The sequence below is a fragment of the Lepidochelys kempii genome, chromosome 17 (assembly GCF_965140265.1).
Source record: "Lepidochelys kempii isolate rLepKem1 chromosome 17, rLepKem1.hap2, whole genome shotgun sequence".
Lineage (NCBI taxonomy): Eukaryota > Metazoa > Chordata > Testudines > Cheloniidae > Lepidochelys > Lepidochelys kempii.
The window spans coordinates 23,193,200-23,220,775 of record NC_133272.1 but is presented as its reverse complement, the minus strand read 5'-3'; the positions used below and the strand labels follow the sequence as shown (position 1 = coordinate 23,220,775).

At 49.1% G+C, this 27,576-nt stretch overlaps 1 protein-coding gene across 15 annotated transcripts in view; it reads left to right on the top strand.

The window, feature by feature from the left end:
• TSPOAP1 (TSPO associated protein 1) overlaps positions 1-27,576 on the top strand; it is a 233,618-nt gene that overhangs the window by 151,188 nt on the left and 54,854 nt on the right. For 14 of the 15 annotated variants that reach the window (XR_012155490.1, XR_012155492.1, XR_012155491.1 and 11 more), the window contains 4 exons: positions 120-271; positions 13,790-14,374; positions 16,320-16,640; positions 16,952-17,134. Coding sequence is in view for 12 of the 15 variants with exons in the window: in XM_073316128.1 (XP_073172229.1) it covers positions 120-271; positions 13,790-14,374; positions 16,320-16,640; positions 16,952-17,134 (1,241 nt within the window). In the remaining 3 variants the exon portion in view is untranslated. The remainder of the gene's footprint in view (positions 1-119; positions 272-13,789; positions 14,375-16,319; positions 16,641-16,951; positions 17,135-27,576) is intronic. The other variant, XM_073316129.1, reaches the window with a different exon arrangement.

The following is a 27,576-nucleotide window of genomic DNA, read 5'->3' as shown; positions in this document are numbered from 1 at the left end:
CTGTAACTTTTGGGTGAGAGAGCTTCACTTCCTTCCTTCCACTACTTACTTGGATTTAGTTTGGCAATTATGCCACTGTCCTGACAAATAAAAGGGAAAATCTCATTGATCTCTCCTAGGAACTCCTGATGCACCACTTGATGTCCAAGCAGAGCCTGGCCCCTCAGCAGGCATTCTGGTTATCAGTTGGCTACCTGTCACCATTGATGCAGAAGGATCATCGAATGGGGTCCGAGTTACCGGCTATGCTGTATATGCCGATGGACAGAAGGTAATATACATGCAGTCATAGGCTGGATACTGGGGTGCAAAGGGATGTGGGGAGTGGGTATGTTATTGTAGAGGCTCCATATGGTTCAGTGAAGTCCCATGGATAATGCCAATTAATTTGCTGTTGCTATGGTGCTCAGTTACCCCCATCACAAGTGAGGGAGTCCCTGTCATGTTAGTGATGTGCAAACACAAAGGAAGACAAGGTCTCTGCTCCAAAGAGATTAGGGCTGAAACATCAGATGCAAAAAGACTTATTCTGCAAGGACGTCATTCAGTATGGTGCATGCAGGGAATAGCTAGTTAGCTGAAAGTTCCTGGTTACACATTTGGCGTTTTTAGACACATCCATGGCACCAGATTCAGAGGCGATGTGTGAGGGAGACATGGAGGGTCACGTTCCCCTCCTGATTTTCTGCTTGGTGTGACGGGGTGCGCTCGCCACTCTGGCACCTCCTGCTGGTTGTCTTGGGAATTAGCCCTGCATGGTGGGCGCCCTCTTCGGGTGGTGCCTCACTACTGTCACTCCTGCTCTAGGACCCACATCTCTCCAAGGACCATGGTGTCCTCTTCAGCGACACTGCCCTCCTGCCGTGCCACACATTGTCCTTCCCTGCTTCCGGGGGGCCTGCAATCGCTATCCAGCCACTTCCCTCAGAGGCAACTGCAGTCCAATGTGAAGTGGCTTCAGCACCCTCGTCTGCCCTTACCTCAGGGCCTCAGTCTGCAGGCCCTAGCAGCCAGCCAGGAGCTCTCTCTAGCTTCCGCGGTCCCTGCTTGCAGCACTGCTCTGTCCAGGGTGCTGGCATTTCTCTCAGCCCTCCAGAGACACAGCCCTTCCTCCCTGGGCTCCCAGCAGACAACTGCCTTCCTCTGCCCTGCAGCTCCCTTTTTACATGGGCCTGCTTGGCCCTGGTTGGCTGCTCCTTTCAGCCCTTCTCTGATTGGCTGCTCCAGCGCAGCCTAGGTCTGCTTTTAACCCCTTTTCTGCCAGTAAGGGGCACCTGCCCCATCACACTTGGCTTGTACTGAGCATGCTCACACAGATTGAGCATGCTCAGTAACACTGCTGAAGCTGGCTGCCCTCACTCTGCCCCACCTCTATCGGCAGGCATGGGTTGTCTCTGAACAGATTGATAACTTTGGGTTGACGCTCAACACGTGGTGTACTGGGTGAATAGGATCTGTTCTGGAGAAATGGAATAATGTCAGCCGAGCTATTTTTGAATATTAGGACCAACAGAAATAAGAACTTGCATGATTCAGGCACTGTTAGCTCTCCCAGCTTAGAATTGTGCGGAGAATCGAGTAGCTACTCCAGACAGCATGGACTGAGGGAGTGTGTGCAGTGCTGGGAAATGGAGTTCTCTGCCACTGGCTTTCTGTGCACCTTGCGGCAAGTCACGTCCCACTCTGTGCCTCCCTTTCCTTGTTTGTCAAATGGGTTAATTCCATTGTGGGTGGGAGCTCGTCTTCCACGTAAGGTTGCATAATTAGAGTGTCACCCACTCTGTTCCCTAGACAGGCTGAGCTGCTGGGGGAGGGAGGGGCAGGACCAGCAGCTCTATCCCAGAACCTGTAGCAGTTTGACAGGATACTGCCACTAACCCTACATTTGTCTGTTAAGTCCTCTTCTTCTCTGTGTTGGTTTATCACTTTCATATCAACACCTTCCTCCTGACAGGGACCATGTGGGTCTGTAGGCAGAGGAGCCAGAGCAGTAACTTTGGAAAGTCAGAGGTAACTCAGCCAGTCGTCATTCCCTCCCTCCAGTAACCCGAACTTTAAACCTTGCTGCCAGCCTTGGCCATCTCTCCCCTTGTCATTGCCCATTTGGTGCTGCCAGAGCAGGAACTGTTTAGATGAACTAAAACAGTTTTGACTGGGCGAAGGTAAATGGGCATAGCGTGGAGGGAGGCACTATGCAAATCTCCAGCCTCACTCATACTCAGCCAATCTAGCTCTGGATCAACATGCCAAACCCACAGAAAAAATGCAGAAATTTGCAATGGGTTTAGCTTGATTTTTGGCTTATTATGAAAATCGGGGTGCTTATTTACCGCATGGAAGTTGGCAACTGTGCTCCGGTTCTGTTATTCCATTCCTGAACCCCTGCGCCCCCAATGCTGACAATACACTTCAGTCCTGACCTGCACTTTCATTGGCTGACTCTTTTCAACCAATGAGATTGAAATATGCAAATAAACTGGAGCGAGAGAGTAATGACTGGCTGAGTTACCTCTGATCTCACAATGCCCCTCTGCCTGCAGCACTAACAGAGCGCTGAATGGAGATCAGGTTTCCTGGTGTTTGGGTGTTCCAGTTGTCATAGAAATCAATGCACTTTGTGGGAGTTACATCCTATGTCTTGCTAGGCAACTTCATAGTAAATCTGTTAGGGGAGCTTGTGCCTGCCTAACTTATGTGCATCCACAATCCTGCCTTGGTACCTGTCCTCCGCCTCTCTCTGTCTCAAAGCACCGTTTAAGGATCATAGAATCATAGAATATCAGGGTTGGAAGGGACCCCAGAAAGTCATCTAGTCCAACCCCCTGCTCGAAGCAGGACCAATTCCCAGTTAAATCATCCCAGCCAGGGCTTTGTCAAGCCTGACCTTAAAAACCTCTGAGGAAGGAGATTCTACCACCTCCCTAGGTAATGCATTCCAGTGTTTCACCACCCTCTTAGTGAAAAAGTTTTTCCTAATATCCAATCTAAACCTCCCCCACTGCAACTTGAGACCATTACTCCTCGTTCTGTCATCTGCTACCATTGAGAACAGTCTAGAGCCATCCTCTTTGGAACCCCCTTTCAGGTAGTTGAAAGCAGCTATCAAATCCCCCCTCATTCTTCTCTTCTGCAGACTAAACAATCCCAGCTCCCTCAGCCTCTCCTCATAACTCATGTGTTCTAGACCCCTAATCATTTTTGTTGCCCTTTGCTGGACTCTCTCCAATTTATCCACATCCTTCTTGTAGTGTGGGGCCCAAAACTGGACACAGTACTCCAGATGAGGTCTCACCAATGTCGAATAGAGGGGAACGATCACGTCCCTCGATCTGCTCGCTATGCCCCTACTTATACATCCCAAAATGCCATTGGCCTTCTTGGCAACAAGGGCACACTGCTGACTCATATCCAGCTTCTCGTCCACTGTCACCCCTAGGTCCTTTTCCGCAGAACTGCTGCCTAGCCATTCGGCCGCTAGTCTGTAGCTGTGCATTGGATTCTTCCGTCCTAAGTGCAGGACCCTGCACTTATCCTTATTGAACCTCATCAGATTTCTTTTGGCCCAATCCTCCAATTTGTCTAGGTCCTTCTGTATCCAATCCCTCCCCTCCAGCGTATCTACCACTCCTCCCAGTTTAGTATCATCCGCAAATTTGCTGAGAGTGCAATCCACACCATCCTCCAGATCATTTATGAAGATATTGAACAAAACCGGCCCCAGGACCGACCCCTGGGGCACTCCACTTGACACCGGCTGCTAACTAGACATGGAGCCATTGATCACTACCCGTTGAGCCCGACAATCTAGCCAACTTTCTGCCCACCTTATAGTGCATTCATCCAGCCCATATTTCCTTAACTTGCTGACAAGAATACTGTGGGAGACCGCATCAAAAGCTTTGCTAAAGTCAAGAAACAATACATCCACTGCTTTCCCTTCATCCACAGAACCAGTAATCTCATCATAAAAGGCGATTAGGTTAGTCAGGCATGACCTTCCCTTGGTCAATCCATGCTGGCTGTTCCTGATCACTTTCCTCTCATGCAAGTGCTTCAGGATTGATTCTTTGAGGACCTGCTCCATGATTTTTCCAGGGACTGAGGTGAGGCTGACTGGCCTGTAGTTCCCAGGATCCTCCTTCTTCCCTTTTTTAAAGATTGGCACTACATGAGCCTTTTTCCAGTCATCCGTGACTTCCCCCGTTCGCCACGAGTTTTCAAAGATAATGGCCAATGGCTCTGCAATCACAGCCGCCAATTCCTTCAGCACTCTCGGATGCAACTCGTCCGGCCCCATGGACTTGTGCACGTCCAGCTTTTCTAAATAGTCCCTAACCACCTCTATCTCCACAGAGGGCTGGCCATCTCTTCCCCATTTTGTGACGCCCAGCGCAGCAGTCTGGGAGCTGACCTTGTTAGTGAAGACAGAGGCAAAAAAAGCATTGAGTACATTAGCTTTTTCCACATCCTCTGTCACTAGGTTGCCTCCCTCATTCAGTAAGGGGCCCACACATTCCTTGGCTTTCTTCTTGTTGCCAACATACCTGAAGAAACCCTTCTTGTTACTCTTGACATCTCTTGCTAGCTGCAGCTCCAGGTGCGATTTGGCCCTCCTGATATCATTCCTACATGCCCGAGCAATATTTTTATACTCTTCCCTGGTCATATGTCCAACCTTCCACTTCTTGTAAGCTTCTTTTTTACGATTAAGATCCGCTAGGATTTCACCATTAAGCCAAGCTGGTCGCCTGCCATATTTACTATTCTTTCGACTCATCGGGATGGTTTGTCCCTGTAACCTCAACAGGGATTCCTTGAAATACAGCCAGCTCTCCTGGACTCCTTTCCCCTTCATGTTAGTCCCCCAGGGGATCCTGGCCATCCGTTCCCTGAGGGAGTCGAAGTCTGCTTTCCTGAAGTCCAGGGTCCGTATCCTGTTGCTTACCTTTCTTCCCTGCGTCAGGATCCTGAACTCAACCAACTCATGGTCACTGCCTCCCAGATTCCCATCAACTTTTGCTTCCCCCACTAATTCTACCCGGTTTGTGAGCGGCAGGTCAAGAAAAGCGCCCCCCCCAGTTGGCTCCTCTAGCACTTGCGCCAGGAAATTGTCCCCTACGCTTTCCAAAAACTTCCTGGATTGTCTATGCACTGCTGTATTGCTCTCCCAGCAGATATCAGGAAAATTAAAGTCACCCATGAGAATCAGGGCATGCGATCTAGTAGCTTCCGTGAGCTGCCGGAAGAAAGCCTCATCTACCTCATCCCCCTGGTCCGATGGTCTATAGCAGACTCCCACCACTACATCACTCTTGGATAATGATGTAGTGTGGGAGCTGACCTTGTTCGTGAAGACAGAGGCAAAAAAAGCATTGAGTACATTGGCTTTATCCAAATTAAAAAGGAGGAAGGGGGTCAGGTGGATCTGCAGACGCAATGCATTCAGAGAACTCCATTTACTTCCCTCTGGAAGTCTCTACTGCAGGAGATTAACTCACTTAAATCATAGAATCATAGAATATCAGGGTTGGAAGGGTCCTCAGGAGGTCCCCAACTAAATCATCCCAGCCAGGGCTTTGCCAAGCCTAACCTTAAAAACCTCAAAGGAAGGAGATTCCACTACCTCCGTAGGTAACGCATTCCAGTGCTTCACCACCCTCCTGGTGAAATTGTGTTTCCTAATATCCAACCTAAACCTCCACCCATTGCAACTTGAGACCATTACTTCTTGTTCTGCCATCTGCTACCACAGAACAGCCTAGATCCATCCTCTTTGGAACCCCCTTTCAGGTAGTTGAAAGAGTCTATCAATTCCCCCCTCATTCTTCTCTTCTGCAGACTGAACAATCCCAGTTCCCTCAGCCTCTCCTCATAACTCATGTGTTCCAGTCCCCTAATCATTTTTGTTGCCCTCCGCTGGACTCTTTCCAATTTTTCCACATCCTTTTTGTAGTGTGGGGCCCAAAACTGGACTCAGTACTCCAGATGAGGCCTCACGAATGTCGAATAGAGGGGAACGATCACATCCCTCGATCTGCTGGCAATGCCCCTACTTCTACAGCCCAAAATGCTGTTAGTCTTCTTGGCAACAAGGGCACACTGTTGACTCGTATCCAGCTTCTCATCCACTGTCACCCCTAGGTCCTTTTCTGAAGAACTGCTGCCGAGCCATTCGGTCCCTAGTCTGTAGCAGTGCATGGGATTCTTCTGTCCTAAGTGCAGGACTCTGCACTTGTCCTTGTTGAACCTCATCAGATTTCTTTTGGCCCAATCCTCCAATTTGTCTAGGTCCCTCTGTATCCTATTCCTACCCTCCAGCGTATCTACCACTCCTCCCAGTTTAGTGTCACCTGCAAACTTGCTGAGGATGCAATCCACACCATCCTCCAGATCATTTATGAAGATATTGAACAAAACCGGCCCCAGGACCGACCCTTGGGGCACTCCACTTGATGCTGGCTGCCAACTAGACATGGAGCCATTGATCACTACCCGTTGAGCCCAACAATCTAACCAACTTTGTACCCACCTTATAATGCATTCATCCAGCCCACACTTCTTTAACTTGCTGACAAGAATACTGTGGGAGACCGTGTCAAAAGCTTTGCTAAAGTCAAGGAACACCACGTCCACTGTTTTCCCTTCATCCACAGAGCCAGTTATCTTGTCATAGAAGGCGATTAGATTCGTCAGGCATGACTTTCCCTTGGTCAATCCATGCTGACTGTTCCTGATCACTTTCCTCTCCTCCAAGTGCTTCCGAATTGATTCCTTGAGGACCTGCTCCATGATTTTTCCAGGGACTGAGGTGAGGCTGACTGGCCTGTAGTTCCCCGGATCCTCCTTCTTCCCTTTTTTAAAGATGGGCACTACATGAGCCTTTTTCCAGTCTTCCGGGACTTCCCCGTTTGCCATGAGTTTTCAAAGATAATGGCCAATGGCTCCGCAATCACATCCACCAACTCCTTTAGCACTCTCGGATGCAAAGCGTCCGGCCCCATGGACTCGTGCACGTCCAGCTTTTCTAAATAGTCCCGAACCACTTCTTTCTCCACAGGGGGCGGGTCACCTCCTCCCCATGCTGTGCTGCCCAGCGCAGCAGTCTGGGAGCTGACCTTGTTTGTGAAGACAGAGGCAAAAAAAGCATTGAGTACATTAGCTTTATCCGCATCCTCTGTCACTAGGTTGCCTCCCTCATTCAGTTTTACCTTCCCAAATTGAGCATCTCTCTGGTTCCAGAGTAGAATGCCTGGTTTGTGATGGGAGAATAAAGAGCTTTGTAACACAGGCAGAGGCAGTGGCCATGCTGCTCAGAGGATCATGGGTGGCATCCTGCTTTCTGCTCTCAGTCTGGACACATAACTCCTTAAATATTATCTGTACATACATTGTGCCGTGGTTGTGATGTCCAGTAGACTACTAACTCTTGGTTCTCACCTCACATACCACGATTTAGTGAATTATTATGCATATATACAACCCAGCAGATCCCTGTAAATCTCTCTACCCTCCAATGCCCTCTGCTAGTTTGCCCCAAAAGGGTCCTGGATCACATCTCACCCCTTACATTGGCACAGTAGGGCTAGCCACTGACTATTCTGTTTATATTGATTTGGAACCCCATAGCCTGGACAATCCATCTGCCACTGCAGTTTCTTTACCCTTCATATTTACAATTTCTGTATCATATTCCTTGAGCACTACACTCCACACAGCAGCCTGGAGTTGGTATCTCATACCAAAGAGTGGTCTGCTAGAATCATGTGGCATTTCCTTTTAAAAAGACCACAATAATTAGAGAGAATGCAAACAGCAGTGATAAATGAGCTGGAAGGCCTGGTGGACCCAGAAAAATTTTAGGCAGGCCTTGCAGAATCCACTGGCCTGCTTGCCCATGATGGGCAGCACATGTTCCAGAGAGAGGTCCATCAACTCCTGCAGGATCTCAGCTTTTGTTTAATGAATTCAGTTTGTAGTCTTCATTGTTGAGAAGAAATCCTGCTGAAGAATGACCTGAGTGCTGGCGAAGTAGTGACTTCTGCCTGAGACTGCAGGAGACCACTCTAGTGCATCCAGTGCTGCTCAAAGCTCTGCTCAGCTGCAGCAGACAGAACACTGACCAGAATCTTCTCAGCTTTATTGCTGCTATTCAGAGCTCTGTCAGCAGCAGTGAAGCTGACAGAGCTGAGATAATTGTCACTTGGCTGCTCTTTGGGAAGTGGAGGCAGACACCAGCACTGTTGTCTATAGAGGAGGGATTAACAGAGCAATGGAGATGCCCACAACTCATTGTAGCAGCCTGGTAGAGAATGGAGAGTTGAAGATCCTGCCACTTCCAAATAGCAGCCAGGAGGAACCTTCCGCCTCAGACCTGACTCCTTGAGTCCAGGCCAAAATCTGGGCCTGCCTCTGGCATCTCCTGGTGAATGTTCAGAAGCCAGATTAAGGCTAAGGCCAAGTTCTTCATCTTTCTCCCCAAAACTTCCCCCTTCCCTCCTTTATTCATCGCCATGAATACCACCATCATCTTCCCTGTCACTCAGGCTCATAACTTGGGTGCCATCTTTGACTCGGCCCTCACTCTAGGGCCTTACATTGATGCTTTGTCTAAATCTTGCCAATTCTTCAGTTTAACATCTGGAAGGTCTGGTCTTTCCTCTCCATCCATGCAGTTAAAGGCCTCATTCTGAGTCTCCTCATCCCATGTCTTGATGGATGCACCCTCCTCTTCTCTGCCCTTGACAAATGCGACTTTGCTCCACATATCCATTCAAAATTCCACTGCCCAAAAAATGTAACTAGTTCATCATTTTGAGCACATCACCCCTTTCTGTGCATCCTTCCACTATTCCCCTTCGTTTTCCATCACGTCAAACACAACCTACTCAGCTTCACTTTCAAGGCAGTTCACAGCTTAGAATCATAGAAGATTAGGGTTGGAAGAGACCTCAGGAGGTCTCAAAGCAGGACCAACCCCAACTAAATCATCCCGGCCAGGGCTTTGTCAAGCCAGGCCTTAAAAATGTCTAAGGGTGGAGATTCCACCACCTCCCTAGGTAACCCATTCCAGTGCTTCACCACCCTCCTAGTGAAATTGTGTTTCCTAATATCCAACCTAGACCCCCCCCCATTGCAACTTGAGACCATTGCTCCTTTTTCTGTCATCAGCTACCACTGAGAGCAGCCGAGCTCCATCCTCTTTGGAACCCCCCTTCAGGTAGTTGAAGGCTGCTATCAAATCCCACCTCACTCTTCTCTTCTGAAGACTAAACAATCCCAATTCCCTCAGCCTCTCCGCGGAAGTCATGTGCCCCAGCCCCCTAATCATTTTTGTTGCCCTCCACTGGACTCTCTCCAATTTGTCCACATCCTTTCTGTAAGGTGGGGGGGGGCAAAACTGGACGCAATACTCCAGATGTCGCCTCACCAATGTCGAATAGAGGGGAACGATCACGTCCCTCGATCTGCTGGCAGTGCTCCTACTAATGCAGCCCAAAATGCCATTGGCCTTCTTGGGAACAAGGGCACACTGTTGACTCATATCCAGCTTCCCATCCACTGTAATCCCCAGGTCCTTTTCTGCAGAACTGCTGCTTAGCCAGTCGGTCCCCAGCCTGTAGCAGTGCATGGGATTCTTCCTTCCTAAGTGCAGAACTCTGCCCTTGTCCTTGTTGAACCTCATCAGACTTCTTTTGGCCCAATCGTCCAATTTGTCTAGGTCACTCTCTATCCTATCCCTATCCTCCAGCATATCTACCTCTCCCCCCATCTTAGTGTCATCTGTGAACTTGCTGAGGGTGCAATTAATCCCATCATCCAGATCATTAATAAAAGATGTTGAACAAAACCGGCCCTAGGACCGACCCCTGGGGCACTCTGCTTGATACTGGCTGCCAACTAGACATCGAGTCGTTGATCACTACCTGTTGAGCCCGACAACCTAGCCAGCTTTCTGTCCACCTTGTAGTGCATCATCCCATCTGTCTTATCTCCATGCTATCTATTGTCACTCAGACATTACTAAGATGTCAGCTTGCACCTCCATTCTGCCAACAATGCCAGTCTCTATCACCCACTCATTACATTATCAAATAGGAATCTTCATGTTTTGTCTCAGCCTACCCTTCACCTATGGGTGGAGCTTCCTGTGACCGTCCACAAAGCCACCTCACTGTCGTCCTTCAGATCCCCCCTTAAAACTCTCCTTTGCCGTGATGCTTAAAGAAAACTTGACAGCAGGTAGGGCAGCTGCTGTTGTGAAATCACTGCCTGTCAGGTTGCCAGAAGTTTCCGTGTGCTCCCTTGGGGGTCTGTCTCTTGTATTAGAACTAGACTGCAAACTCTTTGCAGCAGGAACCATCTTTTTGGTATCAGTTTGCACAGCCCCGAGCACAGAGGTGGGCAAACTACGGCCCACGGGCCCCATTCAGCCCGTGGGACTGTCCTGCCCGGCCCCTGAGCTCCCGGCTGGGAGGCTAGCCCCGGGCCCCTTGCCTGCAGCCTCAGCTCACCAGGCCGCCAGAGCTCTGGGGGGGCGGGGGGGCTGCGAGAGCCGTCAGGCGTCAGGTAATAAATCGCTCCCCGTAGTCATGTGCGACTCACGGAGCAGAAGGGCTGGCAGCACTAAGCAGCACACCGTAAGTAGCACATTCCTGTGGGGAGCAATTGAATACCCTACCCTGGGTAGGGGAGCTGGTGCCTCCCTAAAGGGCCTGGCTCCTGCCCCCATCCACCCCCTCCCTCTTTCCACCCCCAAGCCCAAGAAGGCCCAAGCCACTTTTGAAAATTGAACTTAAGGGATTTAGGAGCCTAAGAGTCATTTCCAAAAATTATTTAGGGCCAGATTTTCAAAGCTATTTAGGCATCTAAAGATGCAGATTGGCACGTAGGCAAATTTCCCAAAGCATCTAAGCAGGTTAGGTTCCTAATTCCCATTGATTGCAGGTTAGGCGCCAAACCTGCATAGGCTGTTTTAAAAATCCCAGTAGGCACTTGTCTAAATCTTTTCTGATTGCCTAAGTCCTTTTCGAAATCTGGCCCTCAAGCATGCAGGTTACTTAGGTGCTTTTGAAAGTTTTTGTGCTAGTAGGTATCATATGCATATTTCAAGCCCTTGGTGAAGGAACTCACCCTCTACCTTAGAAGCAGGAAAGGAGAGTGGGGTATGAACGCTCCACACTCCAGTACAGATGCTTGCAGAGAATCGCTTAGAGCATTGCAAGCTGAAACTGACCTGCAACCTACTGTACCCATGGGTTCATGGAAACGCAGCTGCCTCGAGTACATTTACATTGCAAGAAAACCTGCAGCAGCGAGTCTCAGAGCCCTGGTTAGCTGAGTGGGGCTTGCAGGGCTCGCTCTAGAGGGCTAAAACTACCAGTGTAGACATTTGGGATAGGGCTGGAGGCCAGGATCGAAAACCCTCCCCACTCACTGGGTTTCACAGCCCAGCAGGAGCCCGAATGACTACACTGTTATTTTCTGCTCCATAGCATGAGCTCCACACATCAGTTGGCCCAGGCTCCGAGTCTCATTGCGGTGGGTCTTTGCAGTGTAGCTGTACCCCTGTAGGGTGAAACACAGCAAGCAGGAAAAGTGCACAGCACAAAACAGTTCGGACAGGAAAGAGAGAACGTTGTTTGCAATGGCAAGTCTCTTCCTTTCCTCAGTCCAAAGCCAAGGAGCCTGGAAGACTGTCAGGGCTTGGGAGAGAGGGAAGCAGCAGCCAGTTGGCTTGGCTGCGAATGATGCCAGTAAAAAAGGGAAGAAGGAGGATCCTGGGAACTATAGGCCAGTCAGCCTCACCTCAGTCCCTGGAAAAATCATGGAGCAGGTCCTCAAGGAATCAATTCTGAAGCACTTAGAGGAGAGGAAAGTGATCAGGAACAGTCAGCATGGATTCACCAAGGGCAAGTCATGCCTGACGAATCTAATTGCCTTCTATGATGAGATAACTGGCTCTGTGGATGAAGGGAAAGCAGTGGACTTGTTGTTTCTTGACTTTAGCAAAGCTTTTGACATGGTCTCCCACAGTATTCTTGCCAGCAAGTTAAAGAAATATGGGCTGGATGAATGGACTATAAGGTGGATAGAAAGTTGGCTAGATTGTCGGGCTCAACAGGTAGTGATCAATGGCTCTATGTCTAGTTGGCAGCCGGTATCAAGTGGAGTGCCCCAAGGGTCGGTCCTGGGGCCGGTTTTGTTCAATATCTTCATAAATGATCTGGAGGATGGTGTGGATTGCATCCTCAGCAAGTTTGCAGGTGACACTAAACTGGGAGGAGTGGTAGATACGCTGGAGGGTAGGGATAGGATACAGAGGGCCCTAGACAAATTGGAGAATTGGGCCAAAAGAAATCTGATGAGGTTCAACAAGGACAAGTGCAGAGTCCTGCACTTAGGACAGAAGAACCCCATGCACCGCTACAGACTAGGGACCGAATGGCTCGGCAGCAGTTCTTCAGAAAAGGACCTAGGGGTTACAGTGGACGAGAAGCTGGATATGTGTGCCGTTGTTGCCAAGAAGGCCAATGGCATTTTGGGATGTATAAGTAGGGGCATAGCGAGCAGATCGAGGGACGTGATCGTTCCCCTCTATTCGACATTCGTGAGGCCTCATCTGGAGTACTGAGTCCAGTTTTGGGCCCCACACTACAAGAAGGATGTGGAAAAATTGGAAAGCGTCCAGCGGAGGGCAACAAAAATGATTAGGGGACTGGAACACATGACTTATGAGGAGAGGCTGAGGGAACTGGGGATGTTTAGTCTATGGAAGAGAAGAATGAGGGGGGATTTGATAGCTGCTTTCAACTACCTGAAAGGGGGTTCCAAAGAGGATGGCTCTAGACTGTTCTCAGTGGTAGCAGATGACAGAACAAGAAGTAATGGTCTCAAGTTGCAATGGGTGGAGGTTTAGGTTGGATATTAGGAAAAACTTTTTCACTAGGAGGGTGGTGAAACACTGGAATGTGTTACCTAGGGAGGTGGTGGAATCTCCTTCCTTAGAAGTTTTTAAGGTCAGGCTTGACAAAGCCCTGGCTGGGATGATTTAGTTGGGGTTTGGTCCTTCTTTGAGCAGGGGGTTGGACTAAATGACCTCCTGAGGTCCCTTCCAACCCTGGTATTCTATGATTCTATGATTAGGAAACAGGAAGAGTCAGCATTTGGTTCCAAGGATTCAGATGTGGGAGGGGCTGGAAAAAGGGAAGATTATAGTTCTAGCTTGTCCACATTTCTCATGCAGTTGAAGGTAACTAAATCTGGGCAAAAGGATGTGCTAAAATTGGAGAGGGTTCATTGACTCTCATTGCTGCATTTAACGAGTGTATTTTCAGTTCTGGTTTTGCCAGCAAGGGCTTTCCACAACCACCTACTCCTTCTTGTCCTTTGTCCTGGGGCAGCCCAAGGAGTCCTTTGTGGGGTTGCAGACACAGCTGGAGAGTTGAGTTCTTGCTGGGGTGACTTATTCTCTTTTCTCTGTCTGCTGTGACTTGCCTCATCTCCCTCCGCAGAAGGGCTGGACAGCTGCAGTTTCTTGCTACCACTCAACAGCCAGGAGCTTTGAAAAATGATAGAAAGACAGTAAGGTTGGAAGCTGGCTGCTTGAGTCCACATGCCTAGGGTCCTGAGCAGGCTTGTACAGCCCACGCTGCTGCCCATGCTACCATGGTGTCATTGCTGTTGATACTGAAGCTAACTAGATCAAAGCTAGCTCAGGTATGTCACCACATACTACTGGAACCTGTTACCTGTGCACAGGTAAGGGACTCTTCCTGTTTCTCTATTGCAGGTGATGGAAGTTGCATCTCCAACTGCTGGCAGTGTCTTAGTGGAGCTGTCCCAGCTGCAAATGTTCCAGGTGTGCCGGGAAGTCTCTGTGAGAACTATGTCTCTGTATGGAGAATCAGCTGATTCAGTGCCAGCCCAAATCCCCTCAACCTTGCTGAAAGCTTCTAGACATTCCTCACTACCACAGACTGTTGTTTCTACCAGTCTTACTTCCAGACTGATCTGTGGGGAACCCAAGGGCTCTCCTCCCAAGCGAATGCCAGTTACACACTACACAGCTCCGCTCTTCCCTCTACAGAAGTGTTTCATTGACAGTTCAGATGCCAACTTTGCTGTCCACACCACTCCCAGCTGTGATAGCTCAGTGAATTGTCTGCCAGGGAAGATGTCCCCACACCTGTGCCTCTCCTCTCTCCGGGTTTCCTCGGTGCAAGTGTTGGGCACATCATCCCCTGTTTCAGACACTGCAAGACATGAGCAGTGTCTGACTTCCCTTCCGCAGCCTGCAGGAGTGGGCGAAGAACCCAAGCCTTCGAGGGCAGCAGCATTGAAGGGCCCGGGTGAAGACATCCAGGCACAGGGGATGGTGAGTGTCTGGGAATCCTGGTCTGAAAAGTGTCATGAATTCTAAGACACTGGAAAGGGAAGGGAAACAGACCTCATTGGGGGGAGTGGAGAGAATTTACAGGGAAATGACAGAGTGCCATTTTTCTCTTTGTCAGGTGACACACTGTTTGAGAGTGTGTGGGCCTCACACTGGTGCAGAATAAAAGGAGAGTATTGCCTGCTTTGGTGTGTGCACAGGACAGGAGAGGACAAATGAACCTCATTGCTCAGCTGCATGTGCACCATCAGATCAGAGAGCTGCACCAGGGAGGCAAGAGATGATAAATGTGGGTGACGGAAAAGGCACCATCATCATTATCATTACCGGTGATGATGATGGTGTTTGTATGGCATTCACCGTCCGTCCATCTCTTATCAGTGCAGGCTGTGCACATGGTGGTATTGGTCGCTGTGGGCTGTGCTGGGCAGGGTGGGCAGGAAAGGGTACAGAGGCAGTCTGTACAGGCAGCCAGGAAAATAGCTGCAGGGGCGGTAGCTGATCAGGAGTGGGGAGCCAGAGTAATGGGTTCCCATAGCACTAAGCAGTCTGAAGTCACTGGCCTGCGGGGGTCTGTGTACACAGACTGTGCACACAGGTGTGACTGCAGCACATACCCAGGCTAGCTTTGGTCTAGCTAGATGGAACAACAATGGGAGTGAAGCTGCAGAGCAGCAGCTGGCTGCTTGAGTCCACATGCCTCGGGTCCTGAGCAGGCTTGTACAGATCGCTGCTGCCCATGCTACCATGGTGTCATTGCCGTTGATACTCGAGCTAACTAGATCAAAGCTAGCTCAGGTTTGTCCACATGCCGCAGTCCCATATCTGACTACTGTAGACAGGCCCTGGGAGGAAAGGTCTGATCAAGGTGTGAATCTGCCATTCAGGGGTGCAGAGCACTCTGTGAGGGAGGGTGGCTGGTGGTCTGTGAGGAATTCAGGCTGCAGGCACAGGAGGCCTGTTAACCTGTGTTGTGCCAGTCACAACTGTGGAGGAGAATCTTTGTCTCTTTGACACTTAGGACAGCTCTTTAGGCTTCTCCTTTGGGATAGACTGCGGCATTAGTGCAGGCTGAGAGGTGTAGTTAGCAGGATGCCCCAGTGGTGCCCACTGAAATGTTGGCCTATGTACTGATCCCAGTTTCTTCTCTTCCATAAGCTCAGTCTACTTTCTGCCTTTGCTGTCACCCTACATCTTGAAAACAGAAACAGTCAGTCACTAGCAATGGGTGAGGTCACCTCCAGTGTAATGCCAACCCCAGTAACAAAAAGCTAGAAGGAACTTGCTGCAGAGCCACCTGCAGCCGGGAGTGTTTCCAATGCAAAGCAGAAAGGGGCCACATTAAACTGTGCTCGTGCACTTACATGCCACATGGGCTGAAGGGGTTTAATCCAGGGAGATTGCTTTCATCTTAATCATGAATGGATGTTTCATACCCACAACTCCACCACTGTTAGTCACGGTCTGTAGTTTGCACTGAAGGGTGCAAAGGATTGGAATAGAGGGGAAAGAGATGTGGGTTGAGGGACACAGGCAGAGCTCCAGGGGAGTCCAGGACTAAAGCAGCAGGTTTTGCTGCAGGTGAAGATGAGGGTGCATTGAACTGCCAGAGCTGGGTATGACTAGAGTGTCTTGGCAGGGCTGTGTAGGGGAAGCCTCCCTAATCCCCAACCGCACTATGACTGGCTATAGGCAGGGGACCTGACTTTTAGTAGCAGCAAAACTCACTGAAAAGTGTAAGCTCAGGGTTCTCTGTGTCTCGCCCTCCACAACCCCTGGTGACTGCAAAGGCATTTCTCCCTAACCCTTGTTCCGCAAAGATGCTGAGTTAGGGAATGTGTGATCCAGGGCCTTGTACTGAGAAATAATCATGCAGCCAAAATACTATGAAGCTTCATCTTCCTGACCAAAACAGTTTCTTTTTCAGGAGGAGCTCTCTGTAAGCAAAGAACCTGGGCTAGAAAGCAATGATGTGAAGATGCTCATGGAGACCTGCCACGCATGCTTTGTGGAGGAGCAGTTGAAAGCATCAACCATTGACAGAGAGAGGAAGGCAAATGAGCAGTGCTTGAGTCCAGAGCCTCAGCTCTCCACCCACCAGGCCGAGGTGGGTGTGGACAGTTGCAGAGACTCAGACAGGAATGGAAGCTCTGTGCAGGAATTCCTAAGAGTGTCCCCTGGAAAGAAACTGACGAAAGAAATTTCCCGAGGAGACTCTTCTCTGATGGCGCCCAAAGTCAAAAGAGAGGTTTGTGTTACTCCAGGAGAATTTCTGCCTAAGGGGCCATTGTTTTTGAACCCCAGAGCTGCAAGTGCATCATGCAGAGTCCTGTGCAATGTATAGGAGCCTAGTTCTTCCCCCGCAGATACGATGCTCTGCATGATTTTTCTTTTTGCCCACATAAGTTGCTCTCTATCTCCATTCTGTTCTCTTGTCTCCTGCCATGCTTATGATAGCTATCCTTAGGCAGAAGGGGAAGTGCAGCTTTGTACGTTGCTGAAATGGTGAGCCAGTCTCAGAGGTCTGAGTTCTACATCAGAGGTTTTTCTTTTCAATAGCAGGAAGAGAAAATAGCAGAAGCAGGAAAATGGCAGCTGAATCTGCTTGCGGAGCACAGCCGCAGCTCTGACCTGTCAGATATTTTGGAGGAGGAGGAGGAGGAGGAGGACCTATGCTCAGACCTGCAGGGAGAGAAGCAGTGGGACCCAAGGGCTTACTGCAGCGGAGAGAACGGGGGAAAGGTAACTTCCGGCAATGTCACCTTACTAGTGCGTTTGAGTGGACTCATTCCATTACATTAGCGAGTAAGAGGGGCCACCTCACTGAGCCCAGATGCTCTCAGCAGCTGTTTCCTAATCTCCTACTCTCAGAGCTCTCCATCTTACAGGCTCATGTCCTCTCCCACTAGCCGGGATACCCGTTTGTTGTAGAAGGGAAGGGATGGGTGTGAGAAATAAACTCTGGAGTCAAATGGGTAAGTAGTTCAAACATGTTTTATTCAGCTGGAACAATACAAAATGTACTGCAAAGGTAACACAATAGGCTGAGATCCTGTCCCCATTGGAATCAATTGCAAAACTTCCATAGACGTCACTGGGGCTGGGATTTGACCCCTAATATATAAATAACAGTGACTGTTCAATAAATTAGTACTCAGATTTGTGTAAAAATACAAATAATCTGCAATGTTCACATATTTATAGAGCCCATACAAAACTGATACGAAGGTGGCATTAAAGCTCCAATCCTGCAAATGCTCATGCACATGAGTAACTATCTGCACATGATTGCAGTTGGACTTCTCCTGGGCATAAAGCTAAGCGCACGGATAGATGAGTGCAGGCTTGTGGCCTGAGGTTATATGGGTAGGCTCTGAAAAGTGAGGAAATGTCAGCTAAGTTCACGCACACGATATGAGAAGTAGCATGTGATGTTGAAATGAAAGACTCCATTGTAGTTATTCACCCTCAGCTGGGAAGAGAGTTAAGATTGTGTATGACTGAAAAATGGCATTTGACCACATAAATGATTGCTGCGATGAATAAACACAAAGGGTTAGAATATGGTTGTGCATGCAAAGTGCTCTTCAAGCAAGCTGGAAAGACTTGCAGAAAATGCTCTTTGGTCAGTGCCTGAGGCCATTTGAATTCCTTTTACAGTTCCAAAAGGTAGCTACAATTAGCCGATCTGGGGATGTGTGACTGGCAGCTTGCACTGCTGCCGTGATGAAGCTGCTGAGGAGAAACAGTTAGCAGAGGGCACTGTGATGAATCTGCTGATGTTCCATCTGCTGCTGCTGCTTTCCTCCTGCTCAGGAGGGACGTAGGTCGCTAGGTGGGAAGGTTCAGGGCAGCTGGAAGGCCAGTTGGGAAGAAGTGTGGCTAGCTGACTCTAGGACTGGTGCAGTAGTTGGAGATAGTGGGCTTGCCTAGGAAGGCACTACTGGGGTTTGGCTTACCACAGCAGCCTGGCAGCTCCATGCAGGGGGAACAAGGCTCCTACTGCTGAACATGGGTTTTTACCACTTCAAGGTAAATTGTGAAGCAAAGCACTTTATTCGTATTCTGCCCAGAACCTCTGTAACGTATAAACTGGGCCTCAAAGTGTTGCTGTTTTTAAAAAGCTCTGCTTGGTGGTTTCATTAAGAAACTAGAATGATACAAATCAACATGGAACTTACTCAATGATTTAAAAACTGGCTAACTGACAGATCTCAAAATGTAATTGTAAATGGGGAATCATCATCAAGCAGGTGTGTTCAAGAGTGCCAGAGCCCTCCCCAAAGTAAGGGGGTCAGGAGCCCCTGCTCCTGAGGCCCCGCCCCCGGCCAAGCTGGAAGCCAGATCAGGGCCAGGGAGCCCACCCCAAACCCCTCACTGCACTTGGGGCAGGGTGGGGCTGAAAGTAGCCCCCTGCTCGCCCCCCCCGACACTGCCCAGGGCAGGTGAAGGGCCCCAGGCTCCTCAAAGCTGCCCGCACAGCTCTCCACAATTCAGCTCTGGCCAGAGGGGGGACGGAGGCTCAGAGTTGCAGCCCAGCCATGATAAGTAGGGTCCTACCAAATTCACAGTCCATTTTGGTCAATTTCACGTTCATAGGATTTTTAAAATCATATATTTCAGGATATCAGATATTTAAATCTGAAATTTCCTGGTGCTGTAATTGTAGGGGTCCTGACCCAGAAAGCAGGTGTGGGGGGCCGCAAGGGTATTGTAGGGGGTTGCGATACTGCTGCCCTTACATCTGTGCTGCTGCAGATGGTGGTGCTGCCTTGAGAACTGGGCGGCTGGAGAGCCGCGGCTGCTGGCGGGGAGCCCAGCTCAGAAACAGCACCGAAGTGAGGGTGGCCTGGTGTGGTACTGCCAGCCTTACTTCTGTGCTGCTGCTGGCGGGCGCTGCCTTCAGAGCCGGGCGCCCGGCCAACAGCGACCAGTCTCCAGCCCCCCAGCTCTGAAGGGCGTGCAGACGTAAGGGTGACAATACTGCGACCCCCCTAAAATAACCTTGTGACTTCCTGCAACTCTGCTTTAGGTAAGGACCCCCAATTTGGGAAACGCTAGTGTCCCCTGTGAAATCTGTGTAGTATAAGGTAAAAGTACACAAAAGACCATCTTTCACAGGGAGAGACCAGATTTCAATGTCCGTGATGCGTTTTTCGTGGCCGTGAATTTGGTACAGCCCAAATGATAAAAGCCAGGTGGGCAGCTGTGGGGAGCTGCGGTGGACCCCCCACCTGCCCATGGTGCAGGGGACCCGAGCAGCCCCTGGCCCTTATCTCTGCTCACTGGGCTCCAGGCCCAGGGCAGGTGGAGGGTCCATGCCATGGTTTCGCACAGCTGCCCACAAAGCTCTTACAGTGGCTGGGATGAGGCTCTGAGGCTCCCACCCTGGCCAGAGCTGGGTCGGGGAGAGCCGTGTGGGCAGCTGTGGGGAGCCAGTGTGGAGTCACAAACCCTCTACCTGCCCTCGGCCAGTCGGGGACACCATCCAGGGGTTGCTCTCAGCGCCCCACCCCCCCATATGCCAGGCAGGTGGAGGGTCCACGCGGTTCCCCACAGCTCCCTGGGTTCTCCGGCTGGGCTCCACTCTGGCCTGGCTGAGGGGTGAGGCAGGGCCTTGGGGGGAAGAGGAGGGGAAGGGGTCCGCCCTGGTGAAAAATGGCTGGGCCAGGCCCCCCCCCAACACTTTCAAAAAGTGGAAGGGCCCTGCCCCCCACACCCTCCATTCTGGCACCAATGGGTGTGTTTCTAGTGGGGTCACACAGGGATTGGTTCCTGGCCCTATGCTGTTTAACATTTGTATCAGTGACCTGGAAGAAAACATAAAATCATCACTGATAAAGTTTGCAGATGGCACAAAGATGGGGCAGTGGTAAATAATGAAGACGACAGGCCACAGATGGAGAGTGATCTGGATTGTTTGGTAAACAGGTCATGCACACAATAATGTTTATCAATATGGCCAATTGTAAAGCACACATCTGAGAACAAAGAATGCTTACAGGATGTGGGAACTCTACCCTGGGAACCAGGGACACGGAAAAGACTTGGGGGTCATAGTGCACAATCAGCTGAACATTAACTCCCAGTGCAACGCTGTGGTCAGAAGGGCTAATACAGTCCTTGGATGTATAAACGGGAATATCAATTAGGAGTAGGTAGGTTATTTTACCTCTGTATTTGGCACTAATGTGGAATACTGTGTTCAGTTCTGGTGTCCACACTTGAATAAAGATGTTAAAAAATTGTAGTGGTAGACTCAAGGAGTTCTATCTATTTAGCTTATCAAAGAGCAGGTTAAGGGGTGATTTGATCACAGTCTATAAATACCTACATGGGGAACAGAAATTTGATAATAAAGGATTCTTCAATCTAGCAGACAAAAGCGTACCATGATCCAGTGGCTAGAAGTGGAAGCTACGCACATTTATACTGGAACAAGGTGCACATTTTTACTAGTGATGGTAAATAACTATTGGAATAACTTACTAAGCGTCATGGTGGATTCTCCATCACTGACAATGTTTAAATCAGGACTGTTTTTCTAAAGATTTGCTCTAGTCCTAGCACAACCATTGGACTTCCATCAGGCATTAATGCAGGTAAGTACTATGACTTGCAGGCTGTCAGACTAGATGATCACAGTGGTCCTTTTTGGCCTTAAAAATGATGAGTTTATGGAACACCCTTTCCCAGCTGTCTTCTTTTTGGTGAAGGATTTTAGCACAGTCTTTGGACACTTTGGATGGTGGCATCACAGGAGCCATCTGTGTTGCACTTCTCAGAGCCCCCAGTAGAAAGGGAAAGGGATGGATACTGTTAATGTTAAAAATTAAAACGTAGTAAACCTGTAACGCCCCATCTGGAAGTTGTTGGGTCAAAAGAGTAAGGGGGGCCTCGCAAGTTGCAAGCCTGGCTGCTCAGAAACAGCCTCATGTTGTTTAGAATGTTTTTTTTTAAAGGGAGCCTGAAACAGCAGCTTTGCGGGGGAGAGGGGCACTTCAGCATGGGATGGCTTTGGGGGGTAGGACAGCAGGGGAGATCAGGCAGAAGCTTCCCATCTGGAGTGCTGCTGTGAGCAGGTGGAAACAGGTGGTGGAGCCTGGAGGGAGACTGCCCAGCATTGGGAGAGAGGCCAGTAGTGAGCAAGGCAGCAACTGGCATTAGAAAGGAAGTGGATAGGGACCCCAGTGGCTGAGCTGTGTCATCGCAGGGGCACCAGGAACAGAGCTGAAAGGGAGAATGTCCAGTTCAGGACACGAAAGAAAGAAAGAAAGATGATAGGAATTGTAGGGACAGCCACAAAAGGAACTTTACCTAGCAAGAGGAAAGACAGTGGTCGAAGAGGGAAAGAGGAAAAGTTAAAGGAAGAATAGTACGGTTAAGAAGAGGAAAAATAAATAGAGAGTCTCTAAGTAACATAAGCAATTATTAGAAAAATATTATTAAAAACAGTTAGAAAAATAAAGAGGAAGGAAATGTGAAAGAAGCTGTAATAAAAGAGAAATAGAGTTAAGAATAAGGGGAAAGTCAGCTGTAGTGAAAATAAGAAAATAGTAAGGACTGTAAAACAAAACATCCAGACAGCATCTTAAAACATGCAGGAATAGAGAAATTGTCAGAGAGCAAAGGGACTGTAAGCCAGAGAGTAGTGGAGGAATAACTGTTCCATCAAGAAGCCACCACATCACATCAAGGAATATGTCTTTCTTTACGCTGGAACTCAAAACCATAAACAAAGATTGCAGACTCAAGATATAACTAAACATCCTGGAGAACTTTCCCTCCAAAGTCTGGGTTTAAAGAGGCTAAAAACTGAGAAACTGAAAAGGAAACGTATAACAGTGGGGTTTATGTTCTAGTGCATTGTATTTTCTAATTCAAAATTCTGTTGTTTCATAATTGTAAATTGTTACCTATAAAAGGAGTTTAATTAAGGTAGTAGGTAAGATACAGTAGGTAACAGTACTAGTTTACAATGGTTTATGGTGACAGGTTTCACAGTGGTAGCCGTGTTAGTCTGTGTCATCAAAAACAGCGAGGATCCTTGTGGCACCCTAGAGACTAGCCTCAGCAGTGGTGGTTCTTCGAGTAGTGTCCCCATGGGTGCTCCACTCTAGGTGTGTCTGCGCCCCTGTGCTGCTGACTGGAGAATTTCAATAGCAGTCTGTCCCGCTGCGCAGCTCGAGGCCAGCCAGCGTGCTTGGGCATTCCCTCCTCAGTTCCTTCTCAGCCGCCCCTGGTTAGAGATGGAGCTAAGAGCTGTCCATTCACGGATTGTTAACTCCCTTTAGTTTTGCAAAATTTTAGCTTCCTTTGAAGCTTTTTCCTTTGTTTGTTTTTTGTTGGCTGTGCCAAAAAAAAAAAAAAAAGAAGAAGAAAGGGTTCGCTCCCTGGGACAAGGGTGTGCCTGACTATCCAGGCTTCAAAAAGTGTCTTAGCTGGAAAGAATCCGTCCCAGTGATAGATGGACACTCCTACTGCATTCACTGCCTGAGAAAAGCACAATCCACAAAAGTGTAGTTGGTGCCAGCAGTTAAAACCCAGGTCCAAGAAGGACCGAGAGTTAAGGATCAAACTCCGGCTCATGGAGTTGGCCTTCAACTGCCAGGGTGCTGGCGAGAGCTATTACCACAACCTTCTATGTCAAAGGCAGATGATCCCAAGGAGGCGAACCACTCACTCAAGACTGTTAAGAAAAGGTCTGGGAATCCCCATAGAGAGTCCCGATTGAGCCAGAAATGGTCTCCAGCTCCATCGGTGTCATCCGTACTGATGGTGTTGAAGATGCCTGAAGTTGGTACTCAGGGCACGTGCAGTACCGAGTCAACAGAGTAAGTCAGTCTGCCAAGGACCTGATGGGCATAGGCAAAGAAATACCGGTATTGCATGGGGCATGAAAGTCATGAAAGATCCACCCCGGAGAAGGCTATGTCGGCGCAGTCATCAGCACTGGTACGAACCCCAGTGCACGTGGCACTGACAGACTGTACAACTAGGTCCGTATCTCCGACTCCATTGGTACAAAGCTCTTGGCACCGATAACCACCTGTAACAACGACATCCACATCGCGGATTTCCAGTGGGCAACAGATCTCTTGGTGTCTGACGTACCGGACTCTGGTGCCATGTTCTCCTGGAGCATTGGACTTGATGACATCTCCATGCCACACTCCACCTTTCTCCTCATCGGAGTTGGATAACCCGCCATATGGGACCTAATTGCACCATGAGCACCAGGCATATCACCCGCCCATCCCTCAACCTCCATGGTTTGGGCAGCCATGGTACCAGCCACCAGCCCCCTACCCTGAGTGACCATACTGTGACCCCTGGCAGGCCAGAGGCAACAAGCCTCCCAGGCTTCTAGTTAGGCATACCAACAGGCAAGGAAGCACCCTCCTTCAGCTGCGGCTTCAAAGGGTTCAAAACCTCCTGAGCAACCGGGGGAGGAAGTTGGAGCTGAGACAGAGGAGGAAGACACACTTCAAGCTTGTTTCTTGTCATCTTCACCTGACGAGGTGGTGATAAGAACATAAGAACAGCCATACTGGGTAAGACCAAAGGTCCATCTAGTCCAGTATCCTGTCTTCTGACAGTGGCCAATACCAGGTGCCCCAGAGGGAATGAACAGAACAGGTCATCATCAAGTGATCCATTCCCTGTCACATATTCCCAGCTTCCGGCAAACGGAGCCTAAGGACACCATCCCTGCCCATCCTGGCTAATAGTCATTGATGGACCTATCCTCCATGAACATATCTACTTCTTTTTTGAACCCTGTTATAGTCTTGGCCTACACAACATTCTCTGGCAAGGAGATGCCCCCTCCGCCATCCATGGCAGATGATTTTAAATCATTCCAGGACCTAGCTAAGAGGGTGGCAGAATCCCTGCAAATACAGTTGAATGAAGTGACTGAGCCTCACCACAAACTGATGGACATTTACACTCTTCCATCTCTGCCAGAGTGGCCCTCTTGGTTAATGAGGTGCTCCTGGATTCCGCTAAAGTAATATGGCAGACCCCTGTGTCCATCTTCCTGACATGCAAGCGAGCGGACAAAAAGTATTATGTGCCGGTGAAGGGCACGGAATTTCTATTCTCACACCCACCTCCCAATTCCATCATTGCAGATGTGGTTAATTCTAGGGCTCGCCAGTGCCAGTTTAAATCCATCCCGTGTGACCGAGACCGGAACATTTGGACCTGTTTGGCAGGAATTCCTATTCATCAGCCACCCTTCAGTTCTGGGTAGCAAATTACCAGGCCTTGCTAGCCAAATATGACTACCAGAATTATGTGAAACTAGATACCTTTATTGAGCAGCTCCCAGACTCCCATAAGGACCAATTCAAGGCCATAATTAAAAATGGCCAGCTGGTGCAGCTATTCTGTGCACCTGACTAGGCCTTCCAATATGCATTAGACGTGGCTGACACGTTCGATTTCCATGGCCATTGTTATGAGAAGGGATTCATGGCTGCATTTTTATGGCTTTCCTAAAGATGTCAAAACCACGATGGAGGACCTTCCCTTTGAGGGAATGAAGTTATTTGCCAAAAAGACCGGTGCATCTCTTCACACATAGAAGGATTCTCAGGTGACTCTTTGAGTACTAGGGATATTTATGCCAGCCTACATGAGAAAATATAGCCCTCAGCCACTATTTAAGCCACGATCATCGCACTATGTGTCTCAGTACTTGTCACAAAAATCTTACGAGCCACAGAGAAAGAAATAAAGGTTCCTCAAGCGAAAGCAATTGGGACCCCAAGCCACTTCATCTCAGCCCTCTACCTCGAAGAGGCAGTTTTGATGGGTTGGTTGAAGTGCCTGTAGATTATTCTCCTTGCCACTTCACTCTGGGAAACCTCACTCCTCCTTTCAGAGGCCGCCCTACCCTGTTCTACAGCACCAGGGAACAAATAACCACCGACAAGTGGGTGCTGGAAATCATCCAGAGGAGATATGCCATCCATTTCTCCTCCTCCTCCCTCCCAAACACCTTTCCCTGTCCCTCTTCAGGGATCTTCTCACGAGAGTTTACTACGTCAAGAGATAAACCATATCCTCAGCGTAGAAGCTATAGAACCTGTGTCTATACGTCACAGAGGCAGAGGTTTCTACTCTCTCAACTTCCTGATACCAAAGAGAAAGGAAGGTTTGAGACCCATACTGAACCTCAGAGTGAGAAATTCAAGATGCTCATCCTATCAACAATAATTCCAGCATTAGAGGAAGATTTGTCCTCGGCCCTTGACCTTCAAGATGCATATTTCCACATTTCCATCATACCGAGTCACAGGTGTTATCTCAGATTCACGTTGGGCCAGGACCACTACCAGTAAAGAGTACTACCTTTCGGCCTTTCATCAGCTCCCAGGGTGTTTTCCAAGGCCCTTTCGGTAGTGGTGGCCCTCTTTTATGCTCTCAAAGCGTCATGATTTATCCTTACCTGGATGATTGCCTTCTCAGGGCACAGTCCTGCATGGAAGCCCAATGAGTCACTCAGCTCACACTGGGCCTGTTTCTGAATCTGGGTCTACAGATCAATGAACAAAAATCGACCTTAACACTAGTACAGAGGCTAGAATTCATAGGCGCCAACCTCGACTCCATTCAGGTGATGGTGTTCCTCCCACATCACAGATTTCTCAGTCTCTCCTGGTTGATGGAGACAGTGCAATCCACCCCCAAATTTCAGCCAGACATTGCCTCCAACTTCTGGGGCATATGGCCATGGGCACATCGATTATTGCTCATGCCTACGCATGAAATGTCTCCAAGCATGGTTCAATTTGGTTTACTAGCCGAACAGAGACAACATAAACAAATGTATATCGATGCCCACCAGGGTCAAACAATCCATGGACATCTGTATGGGATTCCCATCTGCTCAGTCTTCCCCGTCTCTACTCCTGACAACTGATGCATCCTCCATAGGATGGGCCGTGCATCTGAATGGTTGCACAATACAGGGCAAATGGTTTCTAGTAGAGACATACCTCCATATCCACCTGCTCGAGCTCAGATTGGTAAGAAACACATGCGCTCACTTCCTCCCGCTGATCAAGAACACGCACATGGAGGTCATGACCGACAATATGGCCTGCATGTTCTACGTAAACCAACAGGAAGGTGCCAAGTCTCATTCCTTGTGTGTAGAAGTACTAAAACTATGGAACTGGTCATAGAATCCTAGAATCATAGAATATCAGGGTTGGAAGGGACCTTAGCAGGGCATCTAGTCCAACCCCCTGCTCAAAGCAGGACCGATCCCCAACTCAATCATCCCAGCCAGAGCTTTGTCAAGCCTGACCTTAAAAATATCTAAGGAAGGAGATTCCACCACCTCCCTAGGTAATGCATTCCAGTGTTTCACCACCCTCCTAGTGAAAAAGTTTTTCCTAATATCCAACCTAAACCTCCCCCACTGCAACTTGAGACCATTACTCCTTGTTCTGTCATCTGCTACCACTGAGAACAGTCTAGAGCCATCCTCTTTGGAACCCCCTTTCAGGTAGTTGAAAGCAGCTATCAAATCCCCCCTCATTCTTCTTTTCCGCAGACTAAACAATCCCAGTTCCTTCAGCCTCTCCTCATAAGTCATGTGTTCCAGTCCCCTAATAATTTTTGTTGCTCTCTGCTGGACTCTTTCCAATTTTTCCACATCCTTCTTGTAGTGTGGGGCCCAAAACTGGACACAGTACTCCAGATGAGGCCTCACCAATGTCGAATAGAGGGAAACGATTACGTCCCTCGATCTGCTGGCAATGCCCCTACTTATACATCCCAAAATGCCATTGGCCTTCTTGGCAACAAGGGCACACTGTTGACTCATATCCAGCTTCTCGTCCACTGTAACGGACGAGGTGGACTGTCCTAGGTCCTTTTCTGAAGAACTGCTGCCGAGCCATTTGGTCCCTAGTCTGTAGCGGTGCATTGGATTCTTCCGTCCTAAGTGCAGGACTCTGGACTTGTCCTTGTTGAACCTCATCAGATTTCTTTTGGCCCAATCCTCTCATTTGTCTAGGTCCCTCTGTATCCTATCCCTACCCTCCAGCATATCTACCTCTCCTCCCAGTTTAGTGTCACCTGCAAACTTGCTGAGGGTGCAATCCACACCATCCTCCAGATCATTTATGAAGATATTGAACAAAACTGGCCTGAGGACCGACCCT